Source organism: Panthera pardus, unplaced genomic scaffold, assembly GCF_024362965.1.
Source record: "Panthera pardus isolate Hobbes unplaced genomic scaffold, ASM2436296v1 HiC_scaffold_25, whole genome shotgun sequence".
In the NCBI taxonomy this organism is placed as follows: Eukaryota; Metazoa; Chordata; class Mammalia; order Carnivora; family Felidae; genus Panthera; species Panthera pardus.
In genome coordinates, this window is record NW_026526821.1 from 57,666,215 (window position 1) to 57,692,053 (window position 25,839).

Below are 25,839 nucleotides of genomic sequence, written 5' to 3' on the forward strand. Positions count from 1 at the left end.
TGAAATACTAGTCTTATTTTTTTTTAACCGTTTAAGAAAGTGAAAACTGGGGGCGCCTCGGTGGCTCAGTCAGTTGAGTGTCCAACTCTTGATTTCAGCTCAGGTCATGATCCCAGGGTCGTGGGATTGAGTTCCACATCAGGCTCCATGCTGAGCATGCTTAAGATTCCCTCTCTTGCTCCCTCTGCCTCTCTCCCTGCTCTCTCTCTCTTTCAAATAAAAGAAGAAAGAAACAAAGAAAGTAAAAACTATCCCCAGCAAATAAAAACAGGTGGCCACTCAATTTGGCCACTGGTTATAGCTATCATTTGCCCACACCTGGTCTACACAAGTGATCTGATGACAGTATTTATTCAATCAGGCAAGAAAACAAATTGTCTATATTTACTCCTTTAACACAAAAGTTAATTATCATGTGCTTTAAAAAAGCTTCATTAATATGTGTACACAGTTGTTAAATAAACAATGGGTTTTTTTCCCATTGCTATAGACAAATGACAGTAAAAAGCTATTCTCTTCAACTGCCACTTACTCTGCATTCATTTTACATTCTGTCTTCTTAAATTCCTACTCTGAGGACCCTTGCCCCAGCCACATAAAGATGAACAGAACATATTAATCATTGCCCTTTTTAAACTAACTAGTTGAAAAAAAATCAGAAATATAAAAGTGAATGTGTTATCTTCAGAATGGGTATTTTATATCCTTCCTGTAGTTGGTAAGACACATTTTAATTAAATGGCAATTTAAAAAAAAAATTTTTTTAAATGGCAATTTTTAAAGATGTACCTTGTACCACTGAATCTTCATGTCCATTTTGTTACGGATGAATTCACTCAGCTCAGGGCAAACTAAGGACCCAGAGGTTGACAACGTAAGAATTTGCGGGTATGATATGAAAGGCAGGGAAGCTTCTGTCTTCTCAAAAACCCTGAGCTCAGTGGACATTTCATCACAGTAAGATGTGTTTCTGACATAAAAGAGAAAAAAGGATAATAAATCACAAGGAAAAATAACAGTAAAGCTAAATGACATTAAGAATAATTTGGGGCACCTGGGTGGCTCAGTTGTTGAGTGTCCGACTTCAGCTCAGGTCATGATCTCATGGTTCATGAGTTTGAGCCCCACAGTGGGCTCTGTGCTGACAGCTGGGAGCCTGAAGCCTGCTTTGGATTCTATGTCTCCCTCTCTCTGTCCAGGCCCCACTTGTGCTCTGTCTCTCCCTCAAAAATAAAATAAAACATTAAAAAAAAAAAACGAATTTCCCCAAACCCATTAAAATCTGTGTTCTGCAGTTTCTTGATTAGTATCACAATGCTTCTCTTCCTGATCTTTTTGAGTCCTTGAGAGACAAAACAACAAAAAAGTACCACATCATAACTATTATAAAAAAAAATGATGACATGGTCTGCATTTTTCCCAAAGGACCCTCTCTGCAAGCCTGATTTCAACCCCATTGAGGGTCACTAAGAGATCCCCAAATACCCTTCAAACAGGCCTGAACCTTTCCAGGTTCTAGGGGGTCCCTGAGCACAGCCCCAACCCAATTCAACTTCCTAGTGCAGAAGGCCATATCCAAAAAGAGAGATTGTTTGCAAAAAGCCACCATTTACCTAGAATAAAGTTCCCTTTACTTCTCTTGGGAATTATCTATGAGCGTAAGTCGAATTTCAGAAAACTGCTGAGAACTTTGTGTAAGATCTATAAAATATTTTTGCAATACTGCATGGGGAAATGAACTTGGCAAGTTTGTTTTGTTTTTAATTTGGGTGGTGTGTGTGTGTGTGTGTGTGTGTGTGTGTGTGTGTGTGTGTGTGTGTGTTCTTTTGGTTTTGTTTGTTTTTTGGTTGGCCTAACTCTAATCTCAGTATCATAATTCTATCAAGACCCTAGAGCTGGGGAAATGGCAGAGGCAAAACATTGATTGAAACATAGGAAAAAAAATAGAAAAACATGAAAATACAATGGTCTCAGCTAAGCCCCTGGCTATCTAAGAAACACAACACCAACAGAGACCATGAAAATGTGTGCTGTATAAGGAAGAGGCAGGGGGGAGGGAACCTGTACAGCAAAAGAAAAAACAATCTATATCTGAAGAAGGAACAAAATGTAAAAAATGTATGTGAAAGAAGTAAGTGATAAAATCTTGCTACCTGAAAGTAAAAAGAATTAATTCAAATATATAGAGCCAATATCTGTATTATATTTCATGTCTGGTTTAAAAAAGGAAAAGAATGAACAAACATTTTAGGCACAAAGAAATTCAGGAAGTTAACTATCATCTTGAAAAATATATAATCTCATTGTAAGAAATGTAAATGAGGAGGGGCACCTGGGTGGCTCAGTCCGTTGAGCAACTGACTTGAGCTCAGGTCATGATCTCATGGTCTGTGAGTTCAAGCCCTGCATCGGGCTCTGTGCTGACAGCTCAAAGCCTGGAGCCTGCTTCAGATTCTGTGTCTCCCTCTCTCTCTGCTCCTCCCCTGCTCCCACGTTCTCTCTCTCTCAAAAATAAATAAACATTAAAAAAAATTTTTTGAATAAGAAAAAAGAAATGTAAACGAGGACAAGTCTAAAGAAGAGTGTACACCTGAAAAGAGTCATCCCAGCACCTGGAGGAGATACATGCCAGGCCCTGTGTTGGGTGCTCTCTATATATTATTTTATCTATTCTCCAACCTTATGAGGCAGAAATTATTATTATATCATTTTTAGATGAGGAAAATTAGGTATACAGAAATTAAGTACTTTCCTAAGGCTGTACAACAACTAAGAGGTCAAACCAAGGTTAGAAGCCTGGTAAGGCTTTGGGAAAACCCACAAATTAGGGCAGGATCTGTGGAAACCAAACTTACTACGCATATTGAGAGTTACAAATCTGTTCACATTTTTGATCTGGTAATTCCCCTTGGGCAAGACACTCCGTGAAAATGACGCAAAAGAAAGATGGGTGCGGAATGATTTGATCAACACTCACATTCTCCACATGGTGTTACATCCCCACAGCAAAGGGGTGGTGGTCATTAGTGTTGTTCACCAAATGTGTCCAATTCCCCCATCCTGAGCATACAGTGGAATTAACATGTCATGGCCCCACTGTGGGTAGGTGCAGTTATGTGACTCTTTCTAGTCAATGAGATATACGTGTGTCACTTCTACACCAAAGTTTTTTTTTTTTTTTATGTGTATTTATTTTTGAGAGAGACAGGACAGAGCACAAGTTGGGAAGGGGCAGAGAAAGAGTTTGAGACACAGAATCCAAAGCAGGCTCCAGGCTCTGAGCTGCCCAATGCAGGGCTCAAACTCACAAACCACGAGATCATGACCTGAGTCAAAGTTGGAAGCCAACCGAGCCACCCAGGTGTCCTTGCACCAAAGTTTTAATAGCAATCTCCTTCTGGTATGGCAGCCAACATTTGAGATAGTGACTGGCCCCTCAGTCTGGGTTCTCGATTGTCTCTGAACCCAACATGGGTTTGCTGGCTTGTTACATGTGTGATAAATAAGCATTTGTGGTTTTAAGCCACTGACTTGCCCACCCTGGTTGACAGAAAGGCCTTGTGGGTTCTGGATCAGAAGATTATAAAAATCACAGGAACAGGGCTGTTTCATGACCTGTGACTATAAATCCAAAGGGTATTATGGCAACTGCTGGTGATTCTCAATCCATTGGGAGCCCAATCTTAGAGCTGGAAGAGAGTTCTAGAGATCAGCCAGGTAGACTCTCTCACATGCTACGAAACTTTGACCCACACTGAGATTTCTACCACCCCTCTCAATCTCAGATCTCTTTTTTTCTACAAGAATAGAAAATAAAATGAGTATGAGGTATAATTTTTTAAAACAACCATAAAAACAAACTTTAAAAGACAAACATGACTCAGCTGACATCTCCCTGATTTTTGCATAGTATCACTACAGGAGTCAATAAGCATTGCCTTCAGGAAAGAAAAGGCACTTTCGTGTATATATTGACCGTCTTCTATAGTGCTCCCTATAACTAGGTGCTTCACATGCTGTGATTTCATAGAACTCTCCCAACAACTCTCTTTACAGAGGAGAAAACTGAAACCCATAAATGCCAAGTAATAAGACCAACATCCTACCAGCTAGAAAATGAGAGAGCTAGGATTCACACCCATACTATTCTAACCCCAATTCCGTTCTTTTTCTAATGCACTGTTAAGTTTTCCTAGTAGTGCTCCTTAGGAAAACATTAGAACTCTTTTACACTAAAAGGAAAGAAAAACTATGCATTGATAGCTATTGTAAAATCAAGCATCCACATTTCCCTGATATGGAAGTAAGATATTGTTTGTCTATTTCCTAGGCAGGATTCATTGACAGGATGATTCATTGACACACTGGACTATGACTCAGCCACAAAAAAAGAATGTAATCTTGCCATTTGCAACAACATAGATGGATCTGGATGGCATGATGCTAAGTGAGATAAATCAGACAGAGGAAGATAGATACCATATAATTTCACTCATAAGTGCAATTTAAGAAACCAATGAACGACAACAACAAAAGAAACAAACAAGACTCTTAAACACAGAGAACAAACTGGTGATTGTCAGAGGGGAGGTAGGTGGGGGAATGGATGAAATAGGTGAAGGTGATTAAAAGTACACTTATAGTGCTGAGCACTGAGAAATGTACAGAACTGCTGAATACTCTACACCTGAAACTAATATAACACTGCATTTTAATTATTTTTCCATTTTTAAAAGAAATTGAAAATAAGACAACAAAAAACTTTAAAAATTAAAACTAGGCAAAGGACTCGAACAGACATTTGGCCAATAAAGGACATGGGTATACGCTTAGCATAACTAATCATTAGGGAAATGCAAATCGAAAGCCCAATAATATAACACTTCACACCCAGTAGGATGGCTATTATTCCTCTCCAAAAGAAACAAACAAACAAACAAAAAAACAAACAAACCCCAGAAAATAATAAGTGCTAGTGAAGATGAGGAGAAACTGGAAGCCGTGTACATTGCTGGTGGGAATGTAAAATGGAGGAGGCACTGTGGCAAACAATGTGATGGTTTCTCAAAAAATTATTAAACATAGAATTACCATATGATCCACCAATTCTCTCCTAGGTATATACCCAAAAGAATTCAAAGCAGGGACTCCAACAGATTTTTTTTTTTTTTTTTTTTTTGAGACAGAGCATGAGCAGGGGAGGGGCAGAGAGACAGGGAGACACAGAATCCAAAGCAGGCTCCAGGCTCTGAGCTGTCAGCACAGAGCCGGACATGGGGCTCGAACTCATGGACCGTGAGATCATGACCTGAGCCGAAGTCGGACGCTTAACTGACTGAGCCACCCAGGCGCCCCACTCCAACAGATCTTTGTACACCTATGTTCAGACCAGCATCACTCACAACAGCCTAAAGGCAGAAGCACCATAATTACCAAAATATGGGATATTTATGCAATGGAATACTATCCCATTGAATAATGTTGAAAAGGAATGAAATTCTAATACACAATGCAGTATGGATGAACCTTGAAGACACTGTGCTGAGTGAGATAAGCCAGTCACAAAAGGACAAACACTGTAGGACTCCACTCATATGAGGTATTTAGAGCAATCAAACTCATAGAGACAAAAAGTAAGACGGGGGTTGCCAGGAGCTGGAGGGAAGAATGAGGAATTCGTGTTTAACAGGCTCAGAGTTTCAGTGTAGGACGATGAAGAATTCTGGAGATGAAGGATGCTGATGGTCGCATAACAATGTGAATGTGCTTAACGCACGGAAGTGTACCCTCAAAAAGGGATAAGATGATAACTTTTATGCTATGCATATGTTACCACAACTTTAAAAAAAAGCAATAGGACAAAGAGGGAGGGGGGTAGACCCCACATCAGGAGATTTGGGTTCCAGTTTCAGCTCCACACCCACCACCTAGAAGCACTTCATAAGTGAGCTTGGTCCCCTCACACGTACAATAAGCAATTGGATTAATTCATTCCTACAGTCCCATCCAGTTTCTATATCAATTTCTTTTGTCCATGTGGATGCAGGCATGAACAAAACGGCCCAAGTCCCAGTCCTCCTGGGGTTTACATTCTTACAGGGTAGGCAAACATTAAATACGTGAACACACGTGTGTCAGGTAGGAAAACTACCAGCAGGGTAAAAATAGAGAGTGTCAGGAATGCTGTTTTAGGTAAAGTGGCTAGGGAAGCCCTCTCTAAAGAGGTGACATTTGATCAAAGACTTAAATGGAGAGAAAGAGCCATGAGGGTATCTGGGGAAAGCTCTCGGGTAGAGGTATTTCAGGAACAGTGAAGAGGACAAAAGGTAGATTCTCATTTTGAAATCCAGGTCAACACTGAAGAACCATGCAAAAGTCCATTCTGGAAGGAGCTCCACTCCATACCCTAGTCCTGGGGGGGCCTCACCTGACAGTGCAGAGGTAGGTGCCAGAGTCCTCTTGCAAGGCTGGCAAGATCCAGAGAGCACCATCCTGGACCCACATTCGTGTCTCTTCTTCCCCTGGAATCGTTCTAGCAGAATCATTTTTATGCCATGTCACATTGACGTGGGGGCTGACAGACTCCCACAACCAATACTGCACCTGGGGGCACTTCAGGACCACAGGCTCCCCTTCCACTTTGAAGTCAGTTTTGAAATGCTTGCCAAGAAACTGGCAGTTTCCTGCAGCCACTGAAGGACAGAGAGATCATAGTCAGGCTTTGGATCTAAAACCTCCTTGGATGGGCAGCTCTGAAGAAGCCGCGTGCCCCTAACAAGTGGCCTGCACCCCGGAGGCCCCATTAAACACTCCTGTTATAATGATTTCAAAACTCCCAAAAACAACTTTTGGGTTACTGTCAATTCCAATTTACATTTTGTGGGGAAAATTCAATCTGGTTCACATGGAGATGAAAAAATGATTAAAAAGTTGGGTCATATTTTTCACTTGTTGACTCCTTATCATTAAAAGTAGATTTGGGGGGAGCCTGGGTGGCTCAGTTGGTTAAGCATCCAACTTTGGCTCAGGTCATGATCTCATAGTTTGTGGATTCGAGCCCCGTGTCGGGCTCTGTGCTGACAGCTCAGAGCCTGGAGCCTGCTTCAGATTCTGTGTGTGTCTCTCTCTCTGCCCCTTCCCTGCTCATGCTCTGTCTCTCTCTATCTCTCAAAAATAAATAAACATTAAAAAATTAAAAATAAATAAAATTAAAAAATAAAAGTGGATTTTGGCTGAATTCAGATACAAAAAGAGCTTAGTTGTGACAGGACATGTGGTTAAAATCCAAAGGCACCTTTTCCTGAGGGCAAATACACCACCTTCTTGGCTCACTCTTTGGCAGGAATGACCTATGCCCAGAGCAAGCACAGTGCAACAGAGGAGATGGGCAGGAGGAAGCATCTGTCACAACTTGCCTTTTGAAAACAATAGACTTCACTAGATAAACAACTGCTTTCCCCCAGAGAAGCTTCAGGCAAGCCCTTTCCAGCTGAAAGATTCATTTCTCACCTGTGTGTTCCTCAGGCTGAACGGTGAAGGAATAAACGCAGATTATCAACACGTACAAGACAAACATTGTTTCCAGCAACTTCTGAAGGACACGGGAGGTGATCTCAGGTTCAGCACCCCCTAATCTGTAGGAGGAGACAGAGGGGTCACCAGGAGCCACACACACACCCAGAGAGAGAACACCTTGACGATGGTCCCAGCAGGAGGCTCTGAAGGCTTCACCTGAAGATGGAAATCTTTTTGCCCAGACTTTATAACCAAGAAAACACAAAAGTTTTGGATTTTCTCCTCAACAGCTATATTCACTGAGCATACCTAACATCAACTCCCCAGAGCACTAACAAGGTGCCTTGGAAGAGGTGTTCCATATCTTAAGTGTTTCTATCTCCTGAAGTGTGCCTTAGTGCTCCCTGCTGCAAACCGAGATGCTCTTTCCTTGGTTGTGGCCACTGCCTAGGCTCTCTCCAACTTTCAGGTCTTTACTCAAAATCATTTTAGTGAGGTCTTCCCTGACCTTCCCGTGTAAAGCTGCACCACCCTTCTGTGAATGTTGCACATTTTCCTTTCCTGCTCTATTGCTATCTGTGGCATTCATCATCAACCACGTTCCCTCCCTATAGAATGCAAGCTCATGTACTCAAAGACCCTATTTACAACTATATCCTTAAGTTCTACTTGTTGAATGAATGAGTGGCTTAATCACTAGAAGCCAAAAGGTCTTTATATTTTACTTGTTGGAGAACTCTTCCTTCTGTCTCTATGGATTAGCTCTTATTTTACATACAATTCTGACGTACCTGATGGATGCTATGTACCGCTAACTCTCTGGTCTAGAGCATCCCAGGAGGAAAAGCAAAATAAGTTGCAAATAGTGAATAGCTTACACAAGTTCATAAAGTACTCCTCCCCACATACTTCCCCAAGACTGGAGCACCAGATGTCTCCATAATTCCCTGCAGTCCCTTTCACACCGTAGCGTAATGGTCTGTTGTATTAGCCAACCATTGCCACAACCATACTACCAACAATCCATCTCAAGACTGAAATGAATAAAACAAGCGCCATGGCGATCACGCCAATGGTGTAAAGCAATTCTATCTCACAGTCCGTGAATCAGATAGGGGTTGGCTGACCTAGATCGGGCGGTTAGGCTTGACTCCATGCTTCGGGTGGGATTTAAGTCTCCTCCATGTGTCTCTCATCTTCCTTGGACCTACAACCTCCTGGGAGATGATCTTCTGTGATGGCAAAAAAAGGACGCAATGTGGCAAGAGCACTCAAAGCCTTGCTCAGAACTAGCTTACTGCTGGTTTGCCCACATTCCATTGGCCAAAGCAAGTCATGTGGCCAAAGCTGCCATCACTGGGGCGGGGAGATTACGTCCACCTCTAGTGGGAGGAGCCTCAAGTTACACTGGAAATGGAAATACCTGGGAGCAATGATGACGTCTGCCACAACCATGTCTTGTTGGCTCCCCTGGGTGGGGACAGTCTTGAGAACCGAGGCATGGTCTAATTCACAGCCCTCAAGGCCTATAAAATACCCAGTCCCAGAGAGTACCAGAGATTATTTGTGCTCAAAAGCCTAGCAGGAAATTGGGAGTGATGAGTGAATCCAGGAAAAAAAAAAAAAAAAAAATTCCCTATCACCATCCCTTCCCCATTTCCTTAAAGTTTAACTTGTTCCCTGTCCCTGGAACATTCAGAATGGAACAGATACCATTCTGAATGTCTCACAGTAAACCCAGATGGACCTTAAGTGGCCAGGGCAGGATTGGCAAACTGAGGAAGTACACTTGCATGCTAGTAACCCTCCCTCATCCGAAGGCACGGGTTCAGAGTTGCAGTCTGAACTCCCCCTTGAGTGACGAGGAACTGGAATGGGCAGTGAAATGACCTGAGATCTTCCCCTTAGCTGTGTGTCTACCCCAGGGCTGTTTCCCCTAAGCTCTTCCTGCTTCTGCGTGGTCCTATCCTTCACCTATTTCTGAAACACAAATGTTTCCTGTGACTTTAACCACTAACCCCAGCCTCAGGTTAACCAGGCAACTTGATTAGCATAAGAGTCACAACAACATTGACCAAGTTGCTTTGCCCTCTTTGCACACACATTAGCTTCTCGCATCCCCAACTGTACTGGTCCCAGCCAGATTCACTGGTTCTCTAGAGAGGCTTTGAAAAAAGAGGGAGTCAAATACACATGCATAACCAATACCACATATCCAAATAAGTGGATGAAGTCAAAGATGGTGACACGGGGACTGAAAAAATAGTGAGCTACTGAGCTAAACACTGAGAAAATAAGTTTTGCCATTTTACCCCCATGATGTGAATCTCATGATTCACATCAATTTGACATATCGTATAATACAAGAGATTAAGGAGGTTATATAGCTTGACCAATATCTCACAACTAGTAAGCAGGAATTGAAGTTTAACCCCAAGACTACTGATTCCAAAGCCCTTACTCTTCAAAAATATAGTATTTATGACAGATGCTGCTAGCTTCCTCCTCTAAGATCTGTCCTCCCTGCTTTGCCAATTATAGAACCCCTGACTCTTAGTGTGACACATTACTATCCCACACAAAGTCTATATTTCCCATCCTCCCTTGCAATTAGGAGTGGCCTAGTGACAGAATTTGGGTCAATGAATGTAGGTGGAAATGTATGCTCCTCCTGGGAAGTCGACTTAAAAGCCTCCTCAAAAGACTTAAAAGTCTCCACTGGTCTTCCTTCCTGCTAGCTCAGTATGGATATGGTGGGTGGATTACAGCCACCATATTGGGTCACAAGGTGCAGACCACTTGCACACAGTGCTGGGATAAGACAGGAACATGAGTCCTTCAGTGGTTTCATGGGGCTCCCACCCTAGACTACCTTTTTTTTAAATATGTTTAGGCTTCCTGCCATACATTGGCAAACTGAATCCCAATATGCAAACTTTTCAAACTTTATAAAAAGAACACCGGGGGAAGGAGCCCTGACAGGTCAGGTGTTGTGTTCTCACTGGTCCTCTTTCTGATACTCAACTGTTTCAAACAGTTTCTGCTGACTGACTCTTTAAGAAGTCACTTTGACTCAGCTTCCTGGCTGGTTCAGTCGGTAAAGCAAAAACTCTTGCTCTTAGAGTTATGAGTTCAAGCCCCACGCTAGGTGTAGAATTTACTTAAAAGAAAAAACTTATTTTATGGGGTTCCTGGGGCTCAGTGGGTTAAGTATCCAGCTTTTGATTTTAGCTCAGGTCACAATCTCACAGTTTGTGAGATCGAGCCCCATAGCGGGCTCCGTTCTGAGCATGGAGCCTGCTTGGGATTCTCTTTCTCCCTCTCTCTCCCCCTTCCCCATTTGTGCATTCACGCACCCTCTCAAAATAAATAAATAAACTTAAAAAAAAATAGAAGTAATTCAACTCAAAGGCAGGAGGAGCTGAGCAGCCTCCCTTTGGATGAGAGCACCTCCCAGGACACAGGTGCAGGCTTAGTCTTGAGTTATGTGGTTTGTAACCACGTTTAAAATTACTTTGACGCCAAAGAGTCAGACTGTGTCCATCCAGGGGGAGTTATCAGCTGAGGCTTCACAGAGCTACAGAGCTGGAAGGGTCTTAGGGAAATCTAGTCGTTTCACTTTCTTTTTCACATGTTGAAAGTGATTTGGACATTAACCTTCTTCTCAAAATCGCATGTCTGGTCAGGGTGAGAAGTAGAGATATTTCAACAAGGACCCTGTTCCAGTGGCATGAAACCCTAAAATGTTGTACTCCCCATCCCCTCTCACCCACCCACCCCCCTTCCAGGGCCCCCTCAGCCAAAGGAATTAATTGCCTTGGTTTCCCTCTGAAGACTTTGGCAAAAAACAACTGCTTTACTGTGACCTCTTCAGGAAGTGGCTTCAGACAACTAAACCACAAACATGCAGTAGTGATCATTTTTAATAATCAAAACCTCAGGAAAAGGCTGGAACCAAAATTGCCCTAGCGTGGGAAATAGTAAGTCTTTGGCAGGCCTAAAGGAAAAAGAATTTGTTCTGCAGAGGTGTGCAGCAAAACATTCCTCTCCTGCCCTACTTTCTTTCAACATGTCTTTAAATTACAGACAATTTGACATTTCTTGAATCCGAGTTGACCTTCTTACTGGAAGAAAGAAATTTTAAAGGCAACTGATTCCAAGAATTTGAATGACAATTTTTTTTTCCACACAACTATGTTTCACTACACCCAGTGTACGAAAACCGAAGAATAAGATGGAAAGCAGGGCCAGGAATAAGAAAATGACCAACAATTTGTGGAAAGTTCAAGGAAGGAGAAAGGACACAGTACGGTGGAAAAAGCTGGTGGCCCCGCACTGAGCCTAGCACCCCGCTTACCGCCTTTGATCCCTGGTGTCAGCCTCCTGCTCATGGATGGTACACATAGCCTAAGAGTATGTAGCTGTTTGCTTCAGCTTTTCATTTAATTTTGAAAATCCCAACAGACTAAAAAAGTGAGGATGGCATAACACCAGTATGTATTTCACGAGACTCACCAATTATTAACATTTTGCTTTATTCTCATTCTCTCTCTGTCTCCTTCCCTATATATACACACACATATATGTGTGTATATATACATATATAAAGCATGTATATACATACGCATATATATACATATATACATACACACACATATATACATACACACATATATACATATATACACATATATACATATACACACATACGCACACACACATATATACACATATAATATACACACATATATACACGCATGTGTACATATATACACATGTATACATATACATATATACACATATGTGTATACACATACATATACATATACTTACACATATACATACACATACACATATACATATTGTTCCCCTGAACACTGGAAAATTACAGACATCTCAAACTTCACCCCTAAATACTTTAGAATGCATATAGGAACACATGTTTTAGCAGATTGAGAACAAATAAGCAAATAAATGATAGCTCCAGAGATCAATCTTCAGGCATTTAAAAGGATTAAACATGTTACCCTCTAGTATATTTTAATATATCTCTTAATTCACTGAAAAGATTAAACTTTATTTCTAGCTTCACCTTGTTCCGGAAAGATTTTAGGCAGCTGCCAATCTCTGAGTCAGGGAGTACAGTCACCCAAAAAAGTAAAACAAAGATGACAGATCTTGAATATTAATGAAGTCAAAGAGTTATCAGGCCCTACTCATACTATTTAGCCACCTCCAGTTTAAAGTAAATTCCTAAAAACTGACACATGTTGTTGCAGGCATGTGGTATGAAACCTTTTGACACCCAAAGGAAAATAAATATTTGCATCAATGTTAAGCTTGGAAATTTTTAAAATTTAAAGCCGAAGCAAAATAAGAAGTATTTTGAACTAAGTCTCTGGAAAGCACAGGATGTTAAGAGCTTAGGGAATAAGAAGATTCTTTAGTTTCAGATGCAGAGAAATACATGATCAGTTTTGAGGCAGCTTTTTTTTTCTTTTTAGTATACTGGCTTAAAGCAGAACCCTTGATGGGTTGTCTACAGAAAGGAGAGAAACTAGTTTCCCCACCACACCACACTCCCCCCACCCAACCCCAGAATTCAGGGAACTCAGTGCAGCATGGTGGGACAATTTCTGGTCTGCATGGCCATGTCAGAATGAGAGCACCTCAATGTCCTTGACTCCAGTGGGGTCTGGGAAGATGGAAATGCTTACTGGAAGCCATGGCACAGGAAGACCCATCTTTGGGCCATGATGGGCTGAATCTCAAAGGGAAAACTTAGAGAAGCTAAGACTTGGCTCCACCAAGGGCTACATGCCTTCTTTATGTTTTACTTTCTGAAACCACTCTTTTTTCATCAAACCTTTTGAGCTTGGTCAACTGCCCCAACCAAGAACCATTGACAAAGAGGTTTAACAAATCAACCCAACTCATCTCCCCACTCATTTGAATCCTCTGTTCACACTTTGCATTCCCAGTAAGCCTGAGTCATTCAGAGCCCCCAGCAAGCTGGACCATCAACCAAGACACTTCCTTCACCTTCTTCCTGCATCAGGCCCTCTTACAGGCTAGCCCCTGACAAGACCCACCCTTCCAGCTCAGAATAATTGCCATCCTCCTAGAATATGACTGATGTGGAGTGGAAGCTCCACCCATGAGGCCCTCAGCACCCACAGTATGAATCCACCAGGCTTCACATTCTCCTAACCTGATATTTGTGTGAGAGGAATTTTCTGCTCTGAAAAATTCCAGAGGGCTAACTAAACTCATGAGTCTGGTAGAGTGCATCATCCCCATTATAAACATGAAGCAATGGAAATAGACTCAGATACATTAAGTAACTTACCCAAGGCCACAGAGCTAATGGAATGATAAAGTGGAATGTAATCCTGAGTCAACACAATCCTTAGCCTTGGTATTCATCCTCTGCTCTATAGAAGCACCAGAACCTGGAGCTAGAGGGGGCTCTAGAAGCCATAAAGTTCAGCAGCCCAAACAGTCTTTCCAAACCCAGCATCCTCCACAGATTGCCAACTTTACCCCTCATTAGATGGACACTTCCAGTCTTGGAATATACACGTGATCAGAAACTTCTGTCATTTAGGGGCATATGGGTGTCTCAGTTGGTTAAGCATCTGACTGTTGATTTCAGTTCAGGTAATGATCTAGCAGTTTATGGGATTGAACCCCACATCTGGCTCTGTACTGAGGGCACCGAGTCTGCTTGGGACTTCTCTCTCCCTCTCTCTCAAAGTAAATAAACATTAAAAAACAAAAACAAAAAACCAGAAACCTCTGTCATTTCAAATGTAAATTTGCCTTCCCCTAAGCTCCACTCATTGGTCAGAGTCCATCCTAGAAGGAAGCTCAGAAGAAGTCCGTCAACATTGCACAGTAGTTCTGAGAGTTAGGGAGTCTCTACGGGAAAGAACTGTGGAAAGCACATGGACTTGAGAGTCTGACAAAGCAAATGTGAGTCCTGCCTTCCTTGTGTGCCAGCGGGATGGTTTAGGGCCTGTGGTGGGGCGGGGACTGGGGGACATGGGGATCATACTGCCTCTGAGAGACTCAGTCTGCTAATCTGTAAAATGGCTGTAGCTAGCATGTGGCAAAGAAGGGTCAGATTCCATGTGATATGTAAAGAGGTCAACACAGAGCTGGCAAAGACAAATCACTTAAAATGTGGTGGCTCTCATCAGCACTTTACAGAAGCAGACCCAAAAACTCAGGAGGTGAGTAACTTTATCAAGAGCACACAACTGGCAGAATTGAGTTAGAAGTCAGAGTTTCCACCACCTGCATTCTTACTAACTCCTGCTAAGGGTCCCTCTCACAGCCTGAGAACTTTCTGGTACTATAGTCAATAACTTACCTAATACCAGTTGCTACATTAGAATGGTGTTCAACTTTACCTAATGGAATCAATAAACCTGATGCCTAAATCCATATTATAGAAAAATGTTTGGGGCACCTGGGTGTCTCAGTCAGTTAAGTGTCTGACTCTTGATATCAGCTCAGGTTGTGATCTCCCAGTTGTGTGATTGAGCCCTGAGTTGGGCTCTGCGCTGACAGCACGAAGACTGGGATTCTCTCTCTCCCTCTCTCTCTGCCCCTCCAGTGCTTGTGCGTGCATGCATGCTCTCTCTTTTCCTCTCTCCCTCACTCAAAATTAAATAAATAAACTTTAAAAAAAGAAGTGTGTTTAACATGTAAACACACAATTGTAAATACATGCACACACACACATTGAAAGCCTACCATGGAATTCTGATGCTTTCATTCAGACCGACATCTTAGCGGTAAAGTCTTTAAGCACATTAGAGCAGGAGATTGAAGCTGGATTTCTGGAAGGTGGATTCACTCTACCATTAACTAGCTATGTGATCTTAGGCAAGCCACTAAGAGATTTACCCAATCTGGGTCACAGTTTCTTCATCTCTAAAATAAAAACAAGGACTGAGCTGCTGAAAGCTCCCAGGTCTCTTTCAGCTGTAAAACCCTAGGATTCAAAGTCAGTGTGGATTTGCACTTAGGCTCCGGCCATGGGCACAGCTCCAGTTTCTAAAGCAGGAAGTAAGGGGCCTTAGTCAGATAACCACCAAATCTCATCAATTCACTTGCAGAAGTCCCAAAGCCAGAAAACAGCAGAGCCAGGATTCAAGACCTCTGAGTTCTCCTGAGGATGGGAGTTCTAGCTCCACTGGGCTACTCACTGGGTAATGTTTGTTGTGTGTTGGCATGGGACAGGAAGCAACCCCTTTAAGCCGAATGTGGCTTTCAACCTCTTGTAATCTGAGTGTATGTAATAAACACCACACAGTCATTCAGAGAACTTATTCATCTGAAATAAGTCATTCAGAGAACTTATTCATCTGAAATAAAGGTGGGCAGAGGAAACAAGGACAAAATGATCTGAACAGCTGAAAGAGAGCAATATGATCCTGGCACAAAGGCATGTATATTTTACTCACAAAAGGAGCTTTTCACCTCTCTCACAGAACCTCTTTCTGGTTGCGTATAGAGTATTATCACTTCTCAGAGTGGCAATTATATTTTCTAAAGATGGCCACAACAGTATCTCCCATCTTATGTGGTCTTCTATGATGTGATTGTGCACTCTGCCATCACAACTTGGAGTCCAACTCCCCTCCATTGAATGGGGCCAGCCTGGGACTTGTGTCTAACCAACAAAATAATGCTGGGTGAATGCTTCCACCTAGTTTCCTTGGGATGCTTACTCTGGGGAAAGTCAGCCACCATGTAAACTGTCCAACTACTCTGAGACCACCTTGCAAAGGAGGCCACATGTAAGGAATATGGTTGACAGTTCCAGCTATGTCTGGCCTCATAGGAATCCCCTCAAAGACACCATCCATGTGAGTAAAGCCCTCTTAGACTCTCCAGAAGAGTCCTTTCACTAGCTGAGTACCACTGTTTGAACCCAATCAAATCACATGGAGCAGAAGAATTGCTTAGCTGAGTCCCTCTCAAATTCATGACCTGCAGAATATGTGAATTATAATAAAATGTTTGTTATAAGCTGCTAAATTCTGGGGCACTTTGTTACACAGCAATATGTGACCAGAACACTTCATCAAATGCAGATTCGAGGTGGCAAATTAGAAAGAGGGACTGTACTGGTAGAAGAAAATGTACAGAGAAGCGAGTGACAGCTGATGGCCCAATGACACAGGACACAGAAAAACATTAAGACAGATGCAGGAAAAAGGAAAAGAAAAATATGAAGACAGTTGCAAGAACCAGAGTACTTCAATCAAGGACCTTTAAGAGCAGACATCAATGGTCCCTCCACCTCACTATGCCTGACTGACAGTGTCAGGGTGACACATTCCAATGTATTTCTCTCCTTGCTATCTCCAATTCTTCTGCCACGATAGCCCAAAGAAAAGGGAAGAGCAAAACCCTCCCCAGAAAGGAGGGAAGGAAGTGGATGTGACATATTCCTTCCTGGTAGGAAGGGGAAGTAGAAGAAAAGGCTTTGGGGGCTGCAGGGTGAAAGGAGGAAAACCACAAGAGCAAGTAGGCATATTGGCATGCTCCTGAGACACACGGTAGAAGGGATGGGGGTGGGGGAGCAACTGAGAGCAGAGAAACTTTTGTTCTGCTTTCAAATTGGGTCTCCAGAGGAACACCACCATGGTAAAGCAAGGCATCCTGACCAAATGGGGGTGCTAAGGAAGAAGGTAAATAATGGCATGGCATAGAGGGATGCAAGGGTTAGTCCCCTGCTAGATTGAGTTCTTCACTGATGGAGAAGAGATCCAGATATTCCCCTGTGCTTCCCGTGGAGAACGGGAGGTAAACTGAGATCTGGGCTACTATGGGGCTGACATGATGAAAGACGAGGTGACTTGAAGCCAAGACTGCCAGATATTCAGTCCATGAGGAGCACTGTGGCCAAATGTGGAAACATACCCCCAACAGGTGGTAAATTCCACACACTTAAGCCCTGAGCTCTCCACCCTCTACTACCATGGCTTTTCTGGGGCTCCCCTGAGATCCTCTTGGTCCAGCAACAAATACTACAGCATCCATTCCAACTGGTTGATGTTCGTTCATCCCTGCTGGTTGTTAAATATTCTGAGTATAATCTGCACAAATGGCCAGTCTAAGCCAGGAGAGAAACGTGGCTATGGCCAAGACACAGAGAACCTACGGAGCCAGTGAGGCACACAGTGGACCCAAGTTGGCCACTGTCATGGCTCTGACCCAGCTGCAAGATCAGACCATGGGTTTTCCCAGCCACAGAACTCAGCAGTAGATTCAGCAAGACACTACATGACCACCCCATCCAGAGACATCTCCATGGAAACCAGTGACGTCCTCAGGCCATCAGGTGTGGACTGTCACCCTTCCCATCCTGCCCTGAGGACATGGCCTCCCTATTGTCAGACTCCTTCCTGGCTAGGAGGTGAGAAACTCTGAAAGCCTGAGCTCCACCCAAAAGAGACTGAATAAATCCAAGAGAGGCAAATGTGAGCCAGCAAGATGGGGATGACATTTTCCTAATGAAAAGGGGCCTCAAGACCAAATGAGATTCTTATTAAAATAATGATTAAAGGTACAATTTTTAGCATCAATTTGTAGTGAGTATAAAGTTTCACCATGCTACATATATTTTAGAAAGAGTTCCTTCCAAAATTAAGTTGTCAAAAAAGGTGGGTTTTTCTCTTTATGCATTGAAAGATCATCTTCCACTCCCTGGAAAATGTGCCCAACCAGGATGGCTTGTCCTCTGAGGGTCACAGAAGGTGGCAGCTTTCCCTAGCCCTGTGTCCAGCATGTCCATGAGAGCAGAGAAAAGTCAAGCGAAAACAAACCATTAAAAACTCAAACGATTTTGGGGTGCCTGGGTGGCTAAGCGTCCGACTTCGGCTCAGGTCATGATCTCACGGTTTGCGAGTTCGAGCACCACGTCGGGCTCTGTGCTGACAGCTCAGAACCTGGAGCATGCTTTGGATTCTGTATCTTCCTCTCTCTCTGCCCCTCCCCTGCTCACGCTTTGTCTCTCTCTGTCTCAAAAAAAATATAAAACATTAAAAAAAAAAAAAAAAACTCAAATGATTGTTATCTATACCGTCTGGGGAAATCCATTGCCATGAGAAAGCCCACTAAAGCCCAGACTTACTGGGTTTTCCACAGACCCGAAAAGTCTCACCAGGAGTCCTTTGCTGTCCTCTGTGGCTGGGGTCAAGCATTCCATTCACACACTAACTCCTCTGGCTGTTTTCAGCCCTGTAATGCCCAGCCGCCTTGTCAAGAAGAGATCTGTGAAGCTGGACGGTCTGAAATCCTGCTTCCTCCCAACCTGAGCAACATGCTGTGGTAGACAGACTCACGCTGACCAATATCTGGAACTTTTCTACTTTGGATACACACAGAATTTCACTTCTCTGTACCCTTGAAGTTAGACATAGTCACATGACTGGTTATAGCCATGTAAAGTAAGTAGGAAGGATATGGATCACTAAGCATTTCATTTCTGGTGCCTACCCTCCAGCACTCTTTCTCTGAGCCCTTGTTTATTGACGGCGGCCACATAGGATGATCAGGTTATCCTGATGGGAGGCTGAGGTCTATCTACTTCCATCCATGGATCCACTCAGTTGTCTCTGCATGTCCTTCTCCTTCAGTTAAGTAGGAGAAACATCTATTTCCCACCCCAGCACTCATGTCAAAACAATCTAACAGATGGTCTTCATGAATTCTCTTTTGAAAATGTCCTCAAGTGGCTACAGCGAGCCGTCCACAGTCTCACACAGCTGACCAATGACAATGAGATAGCATGAGCAAAAGAAACTTGTGTTGTACTAAGCTACTGAGATGTTTTAGGTTTATCTCTAACTTGGAATGATATGCACAGCAACCAAAGAAAACAATTGTAATTGTTTTCTATTGTTGTGTAGAGATACCATGAACTCGGTGACTTAAAATAACACCCATTCATTAGTCATACTGCTGTGGGTCAGATGTCTGGTCTCAGCATGGATAAAGTCTCTGCTCAGGGTCTAGCAGACTATCAAAGCTCAGGGTCCTGTTCCAAGCGGTTTTTGGTAGGAGTCAGTTCCTTTAGATTGTACAACTGGGGTCCCCACTTTCATGCCGGTTGTAAGCCAAGGCCACTCTCAGCAGCTAGAGGCCACCCACCATTTCTGGCCTCATGGCCACCTCCACAAGATGACAGTTTGTTTTCTCAAGGCCAATAGAACAATATCGGATGTTGCTTCATGTATGTCTGACCTCTTGACTCTGACCTCTAGACTTTTTTTTTTTTTTTATACAGTCTACCTGGTTGTATCAGGCACACCCAGGAAAACTCCTTTTGATCAACTTCAAGTCAACTAGTCAGGGTCTTAAATTACACCTGCAAAATTCTTTCACCTTTGTGGTACAAGGTAAACCTAATCATTACATTCTTATATTCCCTCCTCATTCAGGGGAGGGGATATACAAGGGCCTGGATCAGTGGGGGTCGTCTTAGGATTCTGCTTACCACAGACATTTAAAAAAACATTCCGATGAATATTAACTCTAGAAAATCCAGGAACTATCCACAGCTTTGCTTTCACTTCTTCCTTGCTCCCAAGTAAGAAAACCTTGTCCCAAACGTTTTGAAGCCTTGCTATTCAAAGTGTCATCCATGACCAGCAGCATCACTTGTGAAGAGAGGTGAAATCTCAGGCCCCACCTCAGACTCAGGCATCAGAATTATGGGCATATTAACGAGATTTCTAGGTGATTGAGAAGCATTGATCTTTAGATTGGTTCATCCTTAAATAAAGTAGGCAGAGGTCTACATGGAGTGAGAGCACAGCTTATATTAAATTCCCATGCCCTGATCACTCCAGGCTTTCAGAGCGGTTTCTGAAATTTTGCTGTCAGAATCACATAATCTGATGATGATATAGAAGATGGCGATACTAGCTAACATTTACTGAACATCAATATATGCCAAGCAGTAGGCAAAGCTCTTTTAATTTCCCCAACGTGTAATGAGCTACATATTATTATTTTTGTTTTAGAGATGAAGACATGGAGGCTTACAAGAAGAGTTCCTTACTCCTCTATGGAAAAACAAATAAAAGTGGTGGGGCCAGGATTTGCCATAACTCAGGGTGTATGTGATCGTATTGTCAGAAGTTGTCAAAGCTAGTCTGTGAATCACAAACTAGGGTCTGGGCCAATTCAGCTTGTGAGTAAGCATTCTTCAGCCAGAATGTTGGTATTACTTTTCACTGAATTTCTTTCCCAAGGGACAACCTTATTCCAATTGGCCACAAGCCCTATCACTCACAGACTCACAGAGTTGATTTACTGCCTGGACTGTGAATATACTCAAGCCTGAAATCCCCAATTAAGTCCACGTATTCTTGAATTTCCCCTTGACATTTCATGACAAATGTGGGTGGTATGAATACTTTCCAGAGATCCTTAACAACAGCAAAGAACCTCTGCTCCCTAACCCATCCCTGTTATCTGATGAGTGAAACTAATGTCCAGAAACTAAGGTACGTGTCTACTTCACATAGCAAGATAATATCAAGGTTCTAAATTGGGCTCTTTTGGCCCTGCAATCAAATATCACAATCATCTGCCTCCTCATGTTTAGGAAACTATTTATGCTCAATATGAAACAGAGGTTCTTAACCAAAGTATGTTTCAGAAACGTTTGGATGGAGGTTAATACAGATTCTCAGACTTCTCTCCTATTCACACCACTGGTGAGTCAAATGCCCATTAATCTGAAATTCATCAGATAAATTACAGGTTCAGAACACAGAGTTTGAAGTTGAGCTAGTCCCTGAATAGTTAATAGAGGTGGGACAGTAAGGAGTATAAGGGACAGAATAGGGCAGTGGCTCTCAGCCTTGGTGATACATTGGAACTCCCTGAAAAGTTTTAAATTTTTCTTTTAATGTTTATTTATTTTTGAGAGAGAGAGAGAGTGTGTGAGCAAGGAAGGTGAAGAAAGAGAGACACAGAATCCAAAGCAGTCTCCAGGTTCTGAGTATCAGCACAGAGCCCAAAGCGGGGCTCGAATTCACGGACCACAAAATCATGATCTAAGTCAAAGTCAGACACCTAACCAACTAAGCCACCCAGACACCCCTAGAAAACTTTAAACACTACTAATGCCTGGATCCCAGTGCCCGACATTAATGATGTAATTGGTCCCAGGTACAGAGATTTTTAAAAGTTCCCCAACTGATTCTAACACTTGGCCAGGGCTGAGAACCACTGGAGTAGGGTCTCTGAGATGCTAGAGTATTAACAGCACCATCACCATTTCCCTTGTGACCCCACTGGGTTTGGCCCATCACCTGGCCACAGAAACTTCCATATTCCTTTCATCTTTTTGCTGCCCTTTGCCACCCCCTTCCTATGTTAAGCAATGTTCCTTCATTAGTAAAGAACAAAATTGATAGGAGCCTGAGGTCAAGATTCAGACACTAAGATACCTCTTGTTCCTGCTGTGATTATGTGTCCATCCGTTAAAAGAATTCTCCTATTTAAGACCTCCGGCCTCTGGTACTCATGTCAAACCCAGTGGGTCTCTGAGAGCTGTTTTGAAAATGGCCTCAAAATGTTGTTGTCCTGAAACAACTCCCTGGTCAGTTTGCACTGGGTGTAAAACTTCTTGTTGTTGCCTAAAGAAGTGGTTCTCAAAGTGTGGTCCCCGGACCCGGAGCATCAGCATCACCGGGGAACTGCTCAGAGATGCAAGTCCTCAGACATTCTGCACACAAGTACTGAATCAGAAATCTGAGCAGATCCAGCAGTCTGTGCTTACTAAACCCCAGGGGTACAGGTACACCCTCAGGTTTGAGAAGCACTGGCCAAAGGCTCTGTCTTGACCATGTGCCCCCATACGGAAAGCAGCTGATGATAACATAAAAAGGCAACCTAAACCCATACAACTGCCATTTGTCAGTTGCGTTTTTATGTGACACGGACTCTGCTAGCCTGGGAGGGAGGAGGAACAGGTCCTGAGGATCTTAATCACACAGTAGTTTGTCATGCAACAGCTGGGGTGTGAGGTCCAGTGGGAGCCAGGAGGTTGAGGGGACACCTGCTGGCAGGAGTTGGGAGGTGCTCCCTGGCAGCTGGGAATCAATGGAGCAGAGACTATCCTCACAGCTCCTCTGACCCTACCCAAGTTTCCTGCTTGCCTCTTAGGGTAACCAAAGAGGCCAAAATGTGGGAAAATGCAATGGAAATGGACAAGACTGTAATGAGATGTGACTGTAAATGAGATGTCAGTTGTGTGTGTGGGAATACCACACCGAGCCGGTGGGATGGAACCCACTGCCCCCCTTGAGATGGCAGAGCTCAGAGAGATGGGCCAGGGCAAGGGTGAACTGGGTGGGATGGGGTGAGCTGAGGAGTAGGAAGCAGCATCCCATCGCAGGCCCTGAGCAGCTGGTGGCGGGGGGGGTGGGGGTGGCGGGGGCTTGACAGGTCAGGTCACTCAACTGTCTGTTTATAGAAGAGGAAACCCAGACAGAGACGAGGCTTGACCTGGACCACACCACACTAATGGCAGAGCTGGGAGCTTCTGAGGACACTGGGGTTCCATGAGGAGCCAAGGCTTCCAAAGGTGTGGGATTCAAGAGAGATAATGCCAAAGAGTGAGAGCCAACATCTCGGCAGCACACACGGTGTGCCAGGCTCCAAGCGCTTCCCGTGATTCAGACTCATTTACTCTTCCCACTACCTTGGGATCCTCCTCACGAAGGTCACTATTTACAGATGGGGAAACTGAGGCACTGAGAGGCTAAACATAAATTGTGCAATGTATTTCATTATAATTGGGGATAAAAATTAACTTTGTTTTAAAAATCGTACCTAGTTTTATTATTTCACGAGAATGAAGCAAGGGATAGAGGTAAGCTTAATGCTTCCTGGCTATTGATTACTGGCCAGCTGCTGGCCACTGCATAGATGATCTCTATCAAAATTGTACTCCTTATTCACTAGAGTACAGAATGGTTTAAAGACAGTCATGTTATGGACACAGGTGTGACATCATACAGCTAGTAACAGGCAAAGTCAAAACTCGAACACAGACCCTTTAGCCTCACAGCTCATACTTTACCACCACTATCTGCTTGCTACTCCTCCAAGACAACCCAGAGTCCTGGCATTCAGCCGGCTCTGAAAGCCCCAGTGTTAGAAGAGTGACACCCACTTTTAAAAAGGAAACATGCCCTACTAGAAAGTTCCCCAACCTTCCAAAGAAGAAAGCCTCTGAATTCAGTGTAAGCCTTGTAGGCACAGCCTCCCCCGAGGTGACCTGTCTACAACTATGAATTTCCTTTTATTGGATTCTGCACCAATTTTACCTGTTGCTTGGAAACATGGAAGATCCTCAGAGACCCTTTGATCCAGCCCTTTTTTGACAGAGAAACTGAAGCCCAAGAAGGTCAAGGTCACCTTCACACAAGTGAAGATCAAAGAGATGAGGAATGTCACCCAGGAAGACACCCAGAGACATCAGGAAATCTGCTTGAGGTTCCATTCTGAAATGGAACCCAAGGGTCCTGACGCCTCAGATTTCCCTCTCTCTCTCTCTCTCTCTCTCTCTCTCTCTCCCTCTCATTCTGTCATTCCCTCTCTCTCTCATTCTCTCACTCTCTCTGTTTCTCCTTCTCTCTCATACCCTCACATTCTCAAAATCCTCTTACCTGCAGCCCTGCATTCTTTGACTTTGTTGCTTCTCGCCTGGGGAAGGCTGCCAGGCCCAACTTTTACCTTCAGTGGAAACTCAGCAGTCCAGGCAGGGATTTATATCCTCGTCCTCCAGGGATTTCCTAATAGGGCTTGTGTCACTCTCTCTGACTGAGTGGCTGTGAACACACCTTTTCCCTCCTTACCGGGGAGCACCCTCTGGCTTATGGTGCTGGGTGCATGATCACTCAGTTGGGGAAGTGGCCAAGGAAACTGTGTGTAAGTTTCCTTATTTTTTTGTGACTCGCTAAAACTTACGTACTTCCAGCTGAGAGGTGGTTTTAAAGTGATGTGTATTCTGCCTGACCATGGCTCCATCAAAGAGAAAAGGAGGTCTTCTGGGCTTTAACTGGTGAGAGAGTTGATGTCTGTCCCCATGGAACCCTTCTGGGATAGAAGGAGAGTTAAGCTTTGAGTCCTCCGTGTCCCAGTCTTATATGATTTCTAATTGTTAAGTGAAGGAAGGCGGTGACTTTCCAAATCTTTATTACAATTTGTTGAATTTGTCAAACCGAATAGTTTGTCTGCTGGAAATGGAAATTCAGTCCTAAATCATGTCTGTACAAAACAAATGTCTCCTAACTCCCTCTAACAGGCCCAAAGGTTATGTTGATGGTTTCTCTATCCCCTTCATCAGCCACCAGGAGTTAGAGAGGAGGCAGTCATGTGGGATGGGAGTGGAGGAAGAGAGGCGGTAAGCCAGACCAGTGGCTGCCACAGGAGCTTGCCCACTCACTGGGACCTGCTGCAAATCCTCAGATGCACAGGGCCCCTGATGGATTCACTGCCTTGCTGTTGGCCCAGATGGGCTTATGAGCACCCACCCCATCACCCTTGCCCCCTCCACATACCCCAGGGTCCAGTGCCCTCCTTGATATGAACACGAAGCCACATGGGAAAGAGTAAAAATCTGGCCGGGACCAAGGCATGGGGCCAGAACATGAACCCTCTGGGTCCCCAAGACCTCCTGTTGGGCCAAGTTGCATAGCGTAGGCAGAGGTGTAATGTGGATCCCCCTGTTGGTGAATGGAAAAGAACATTTATCCAAACGTCCTTAAAAATCCATATTACTAACCTTAATGACACATTCTGTCTAACTTACTCAGATACTCAGGTTCTTACAGGTGAAAAGGCAGATAGAGAAATGCTTTTAGAGAAGTCTTAGGGATTTCATATCCAGAACAAATGGCTGGAAGCTAAAAAGGCCCATTGGCCCTCGTTTTATCCTTTTGCTAACAAGGAAGATAACTTTCAGGGAACCACAGCTCAAACTGGGTAAATAAAATCTGAGAAAAATGCAATGTTGGACCTAGATAGAAACTTAGAGGTGGTTGCAAATTGAGGTCCAGGCACTTAAGGAGACCACAGGTGAGGAAGCTGTATTAATTTATGTAATTTCATGATGGAAGCTGTAATACCCCCAAAATGGAGTTTCTTGGGCAAAGAGTAAAGGTTACACTGTATCCATGCTTATTCTTTCTCCAATGACCAGTTGAAGGGGGAGCGTTTGGTTTTGTTCTGCAATCTTGACATGGTTAGATTGACGTGTGAGCTATACATTTTGAGTCAAGC

General features: G+C 43.4%; 1 protein-coding gene across 2 annotated transcripts in view; it reads right to left on the reverse strand.

Annotated features, from left to right (window-relative positions):
- Positions 1 to 24,461, reverse strand: part of IL1R2 (interleukin 1 receptor type 2) — a 33,760-nt gene extending 9,299 nt beyond the window's left edge. Inside the window, exons 1-4 of one of the 2 annotated variants that reach the window (XM_019428542.2) lie at positions 24,225 to 24,461; positions 7,510 to 7,634; positions 6,428 to 6,692; positions 790 to 970 (exon numbers count right to left, since the gene is read on the reverse strand). In XM_019428542.2, coding sequence (XP_019284087.2) covers positions 790 to 970; positions 6,428 to 6,692; positions 7,510 to 7,634; positions 24,225 to 24,238 — 585 coding nt within the window. In that variant the 5' untranslated portion in view covers positions 24,239 to 24,461. Of the gene's footprint in view, positions 1 to 789; positions 971 to 6,427; positions 6,693 to 7,509; positions 7,635 to 8,642; positions 8,770 to 24,224 lie in introns of those variants that run through there. The other variant, XM_019428541.2, reaches the window with a different exon arrangement.
- Between the last annotated feature and the right edge of the window lie 1,378 nt (positions 24,462 to 25,839).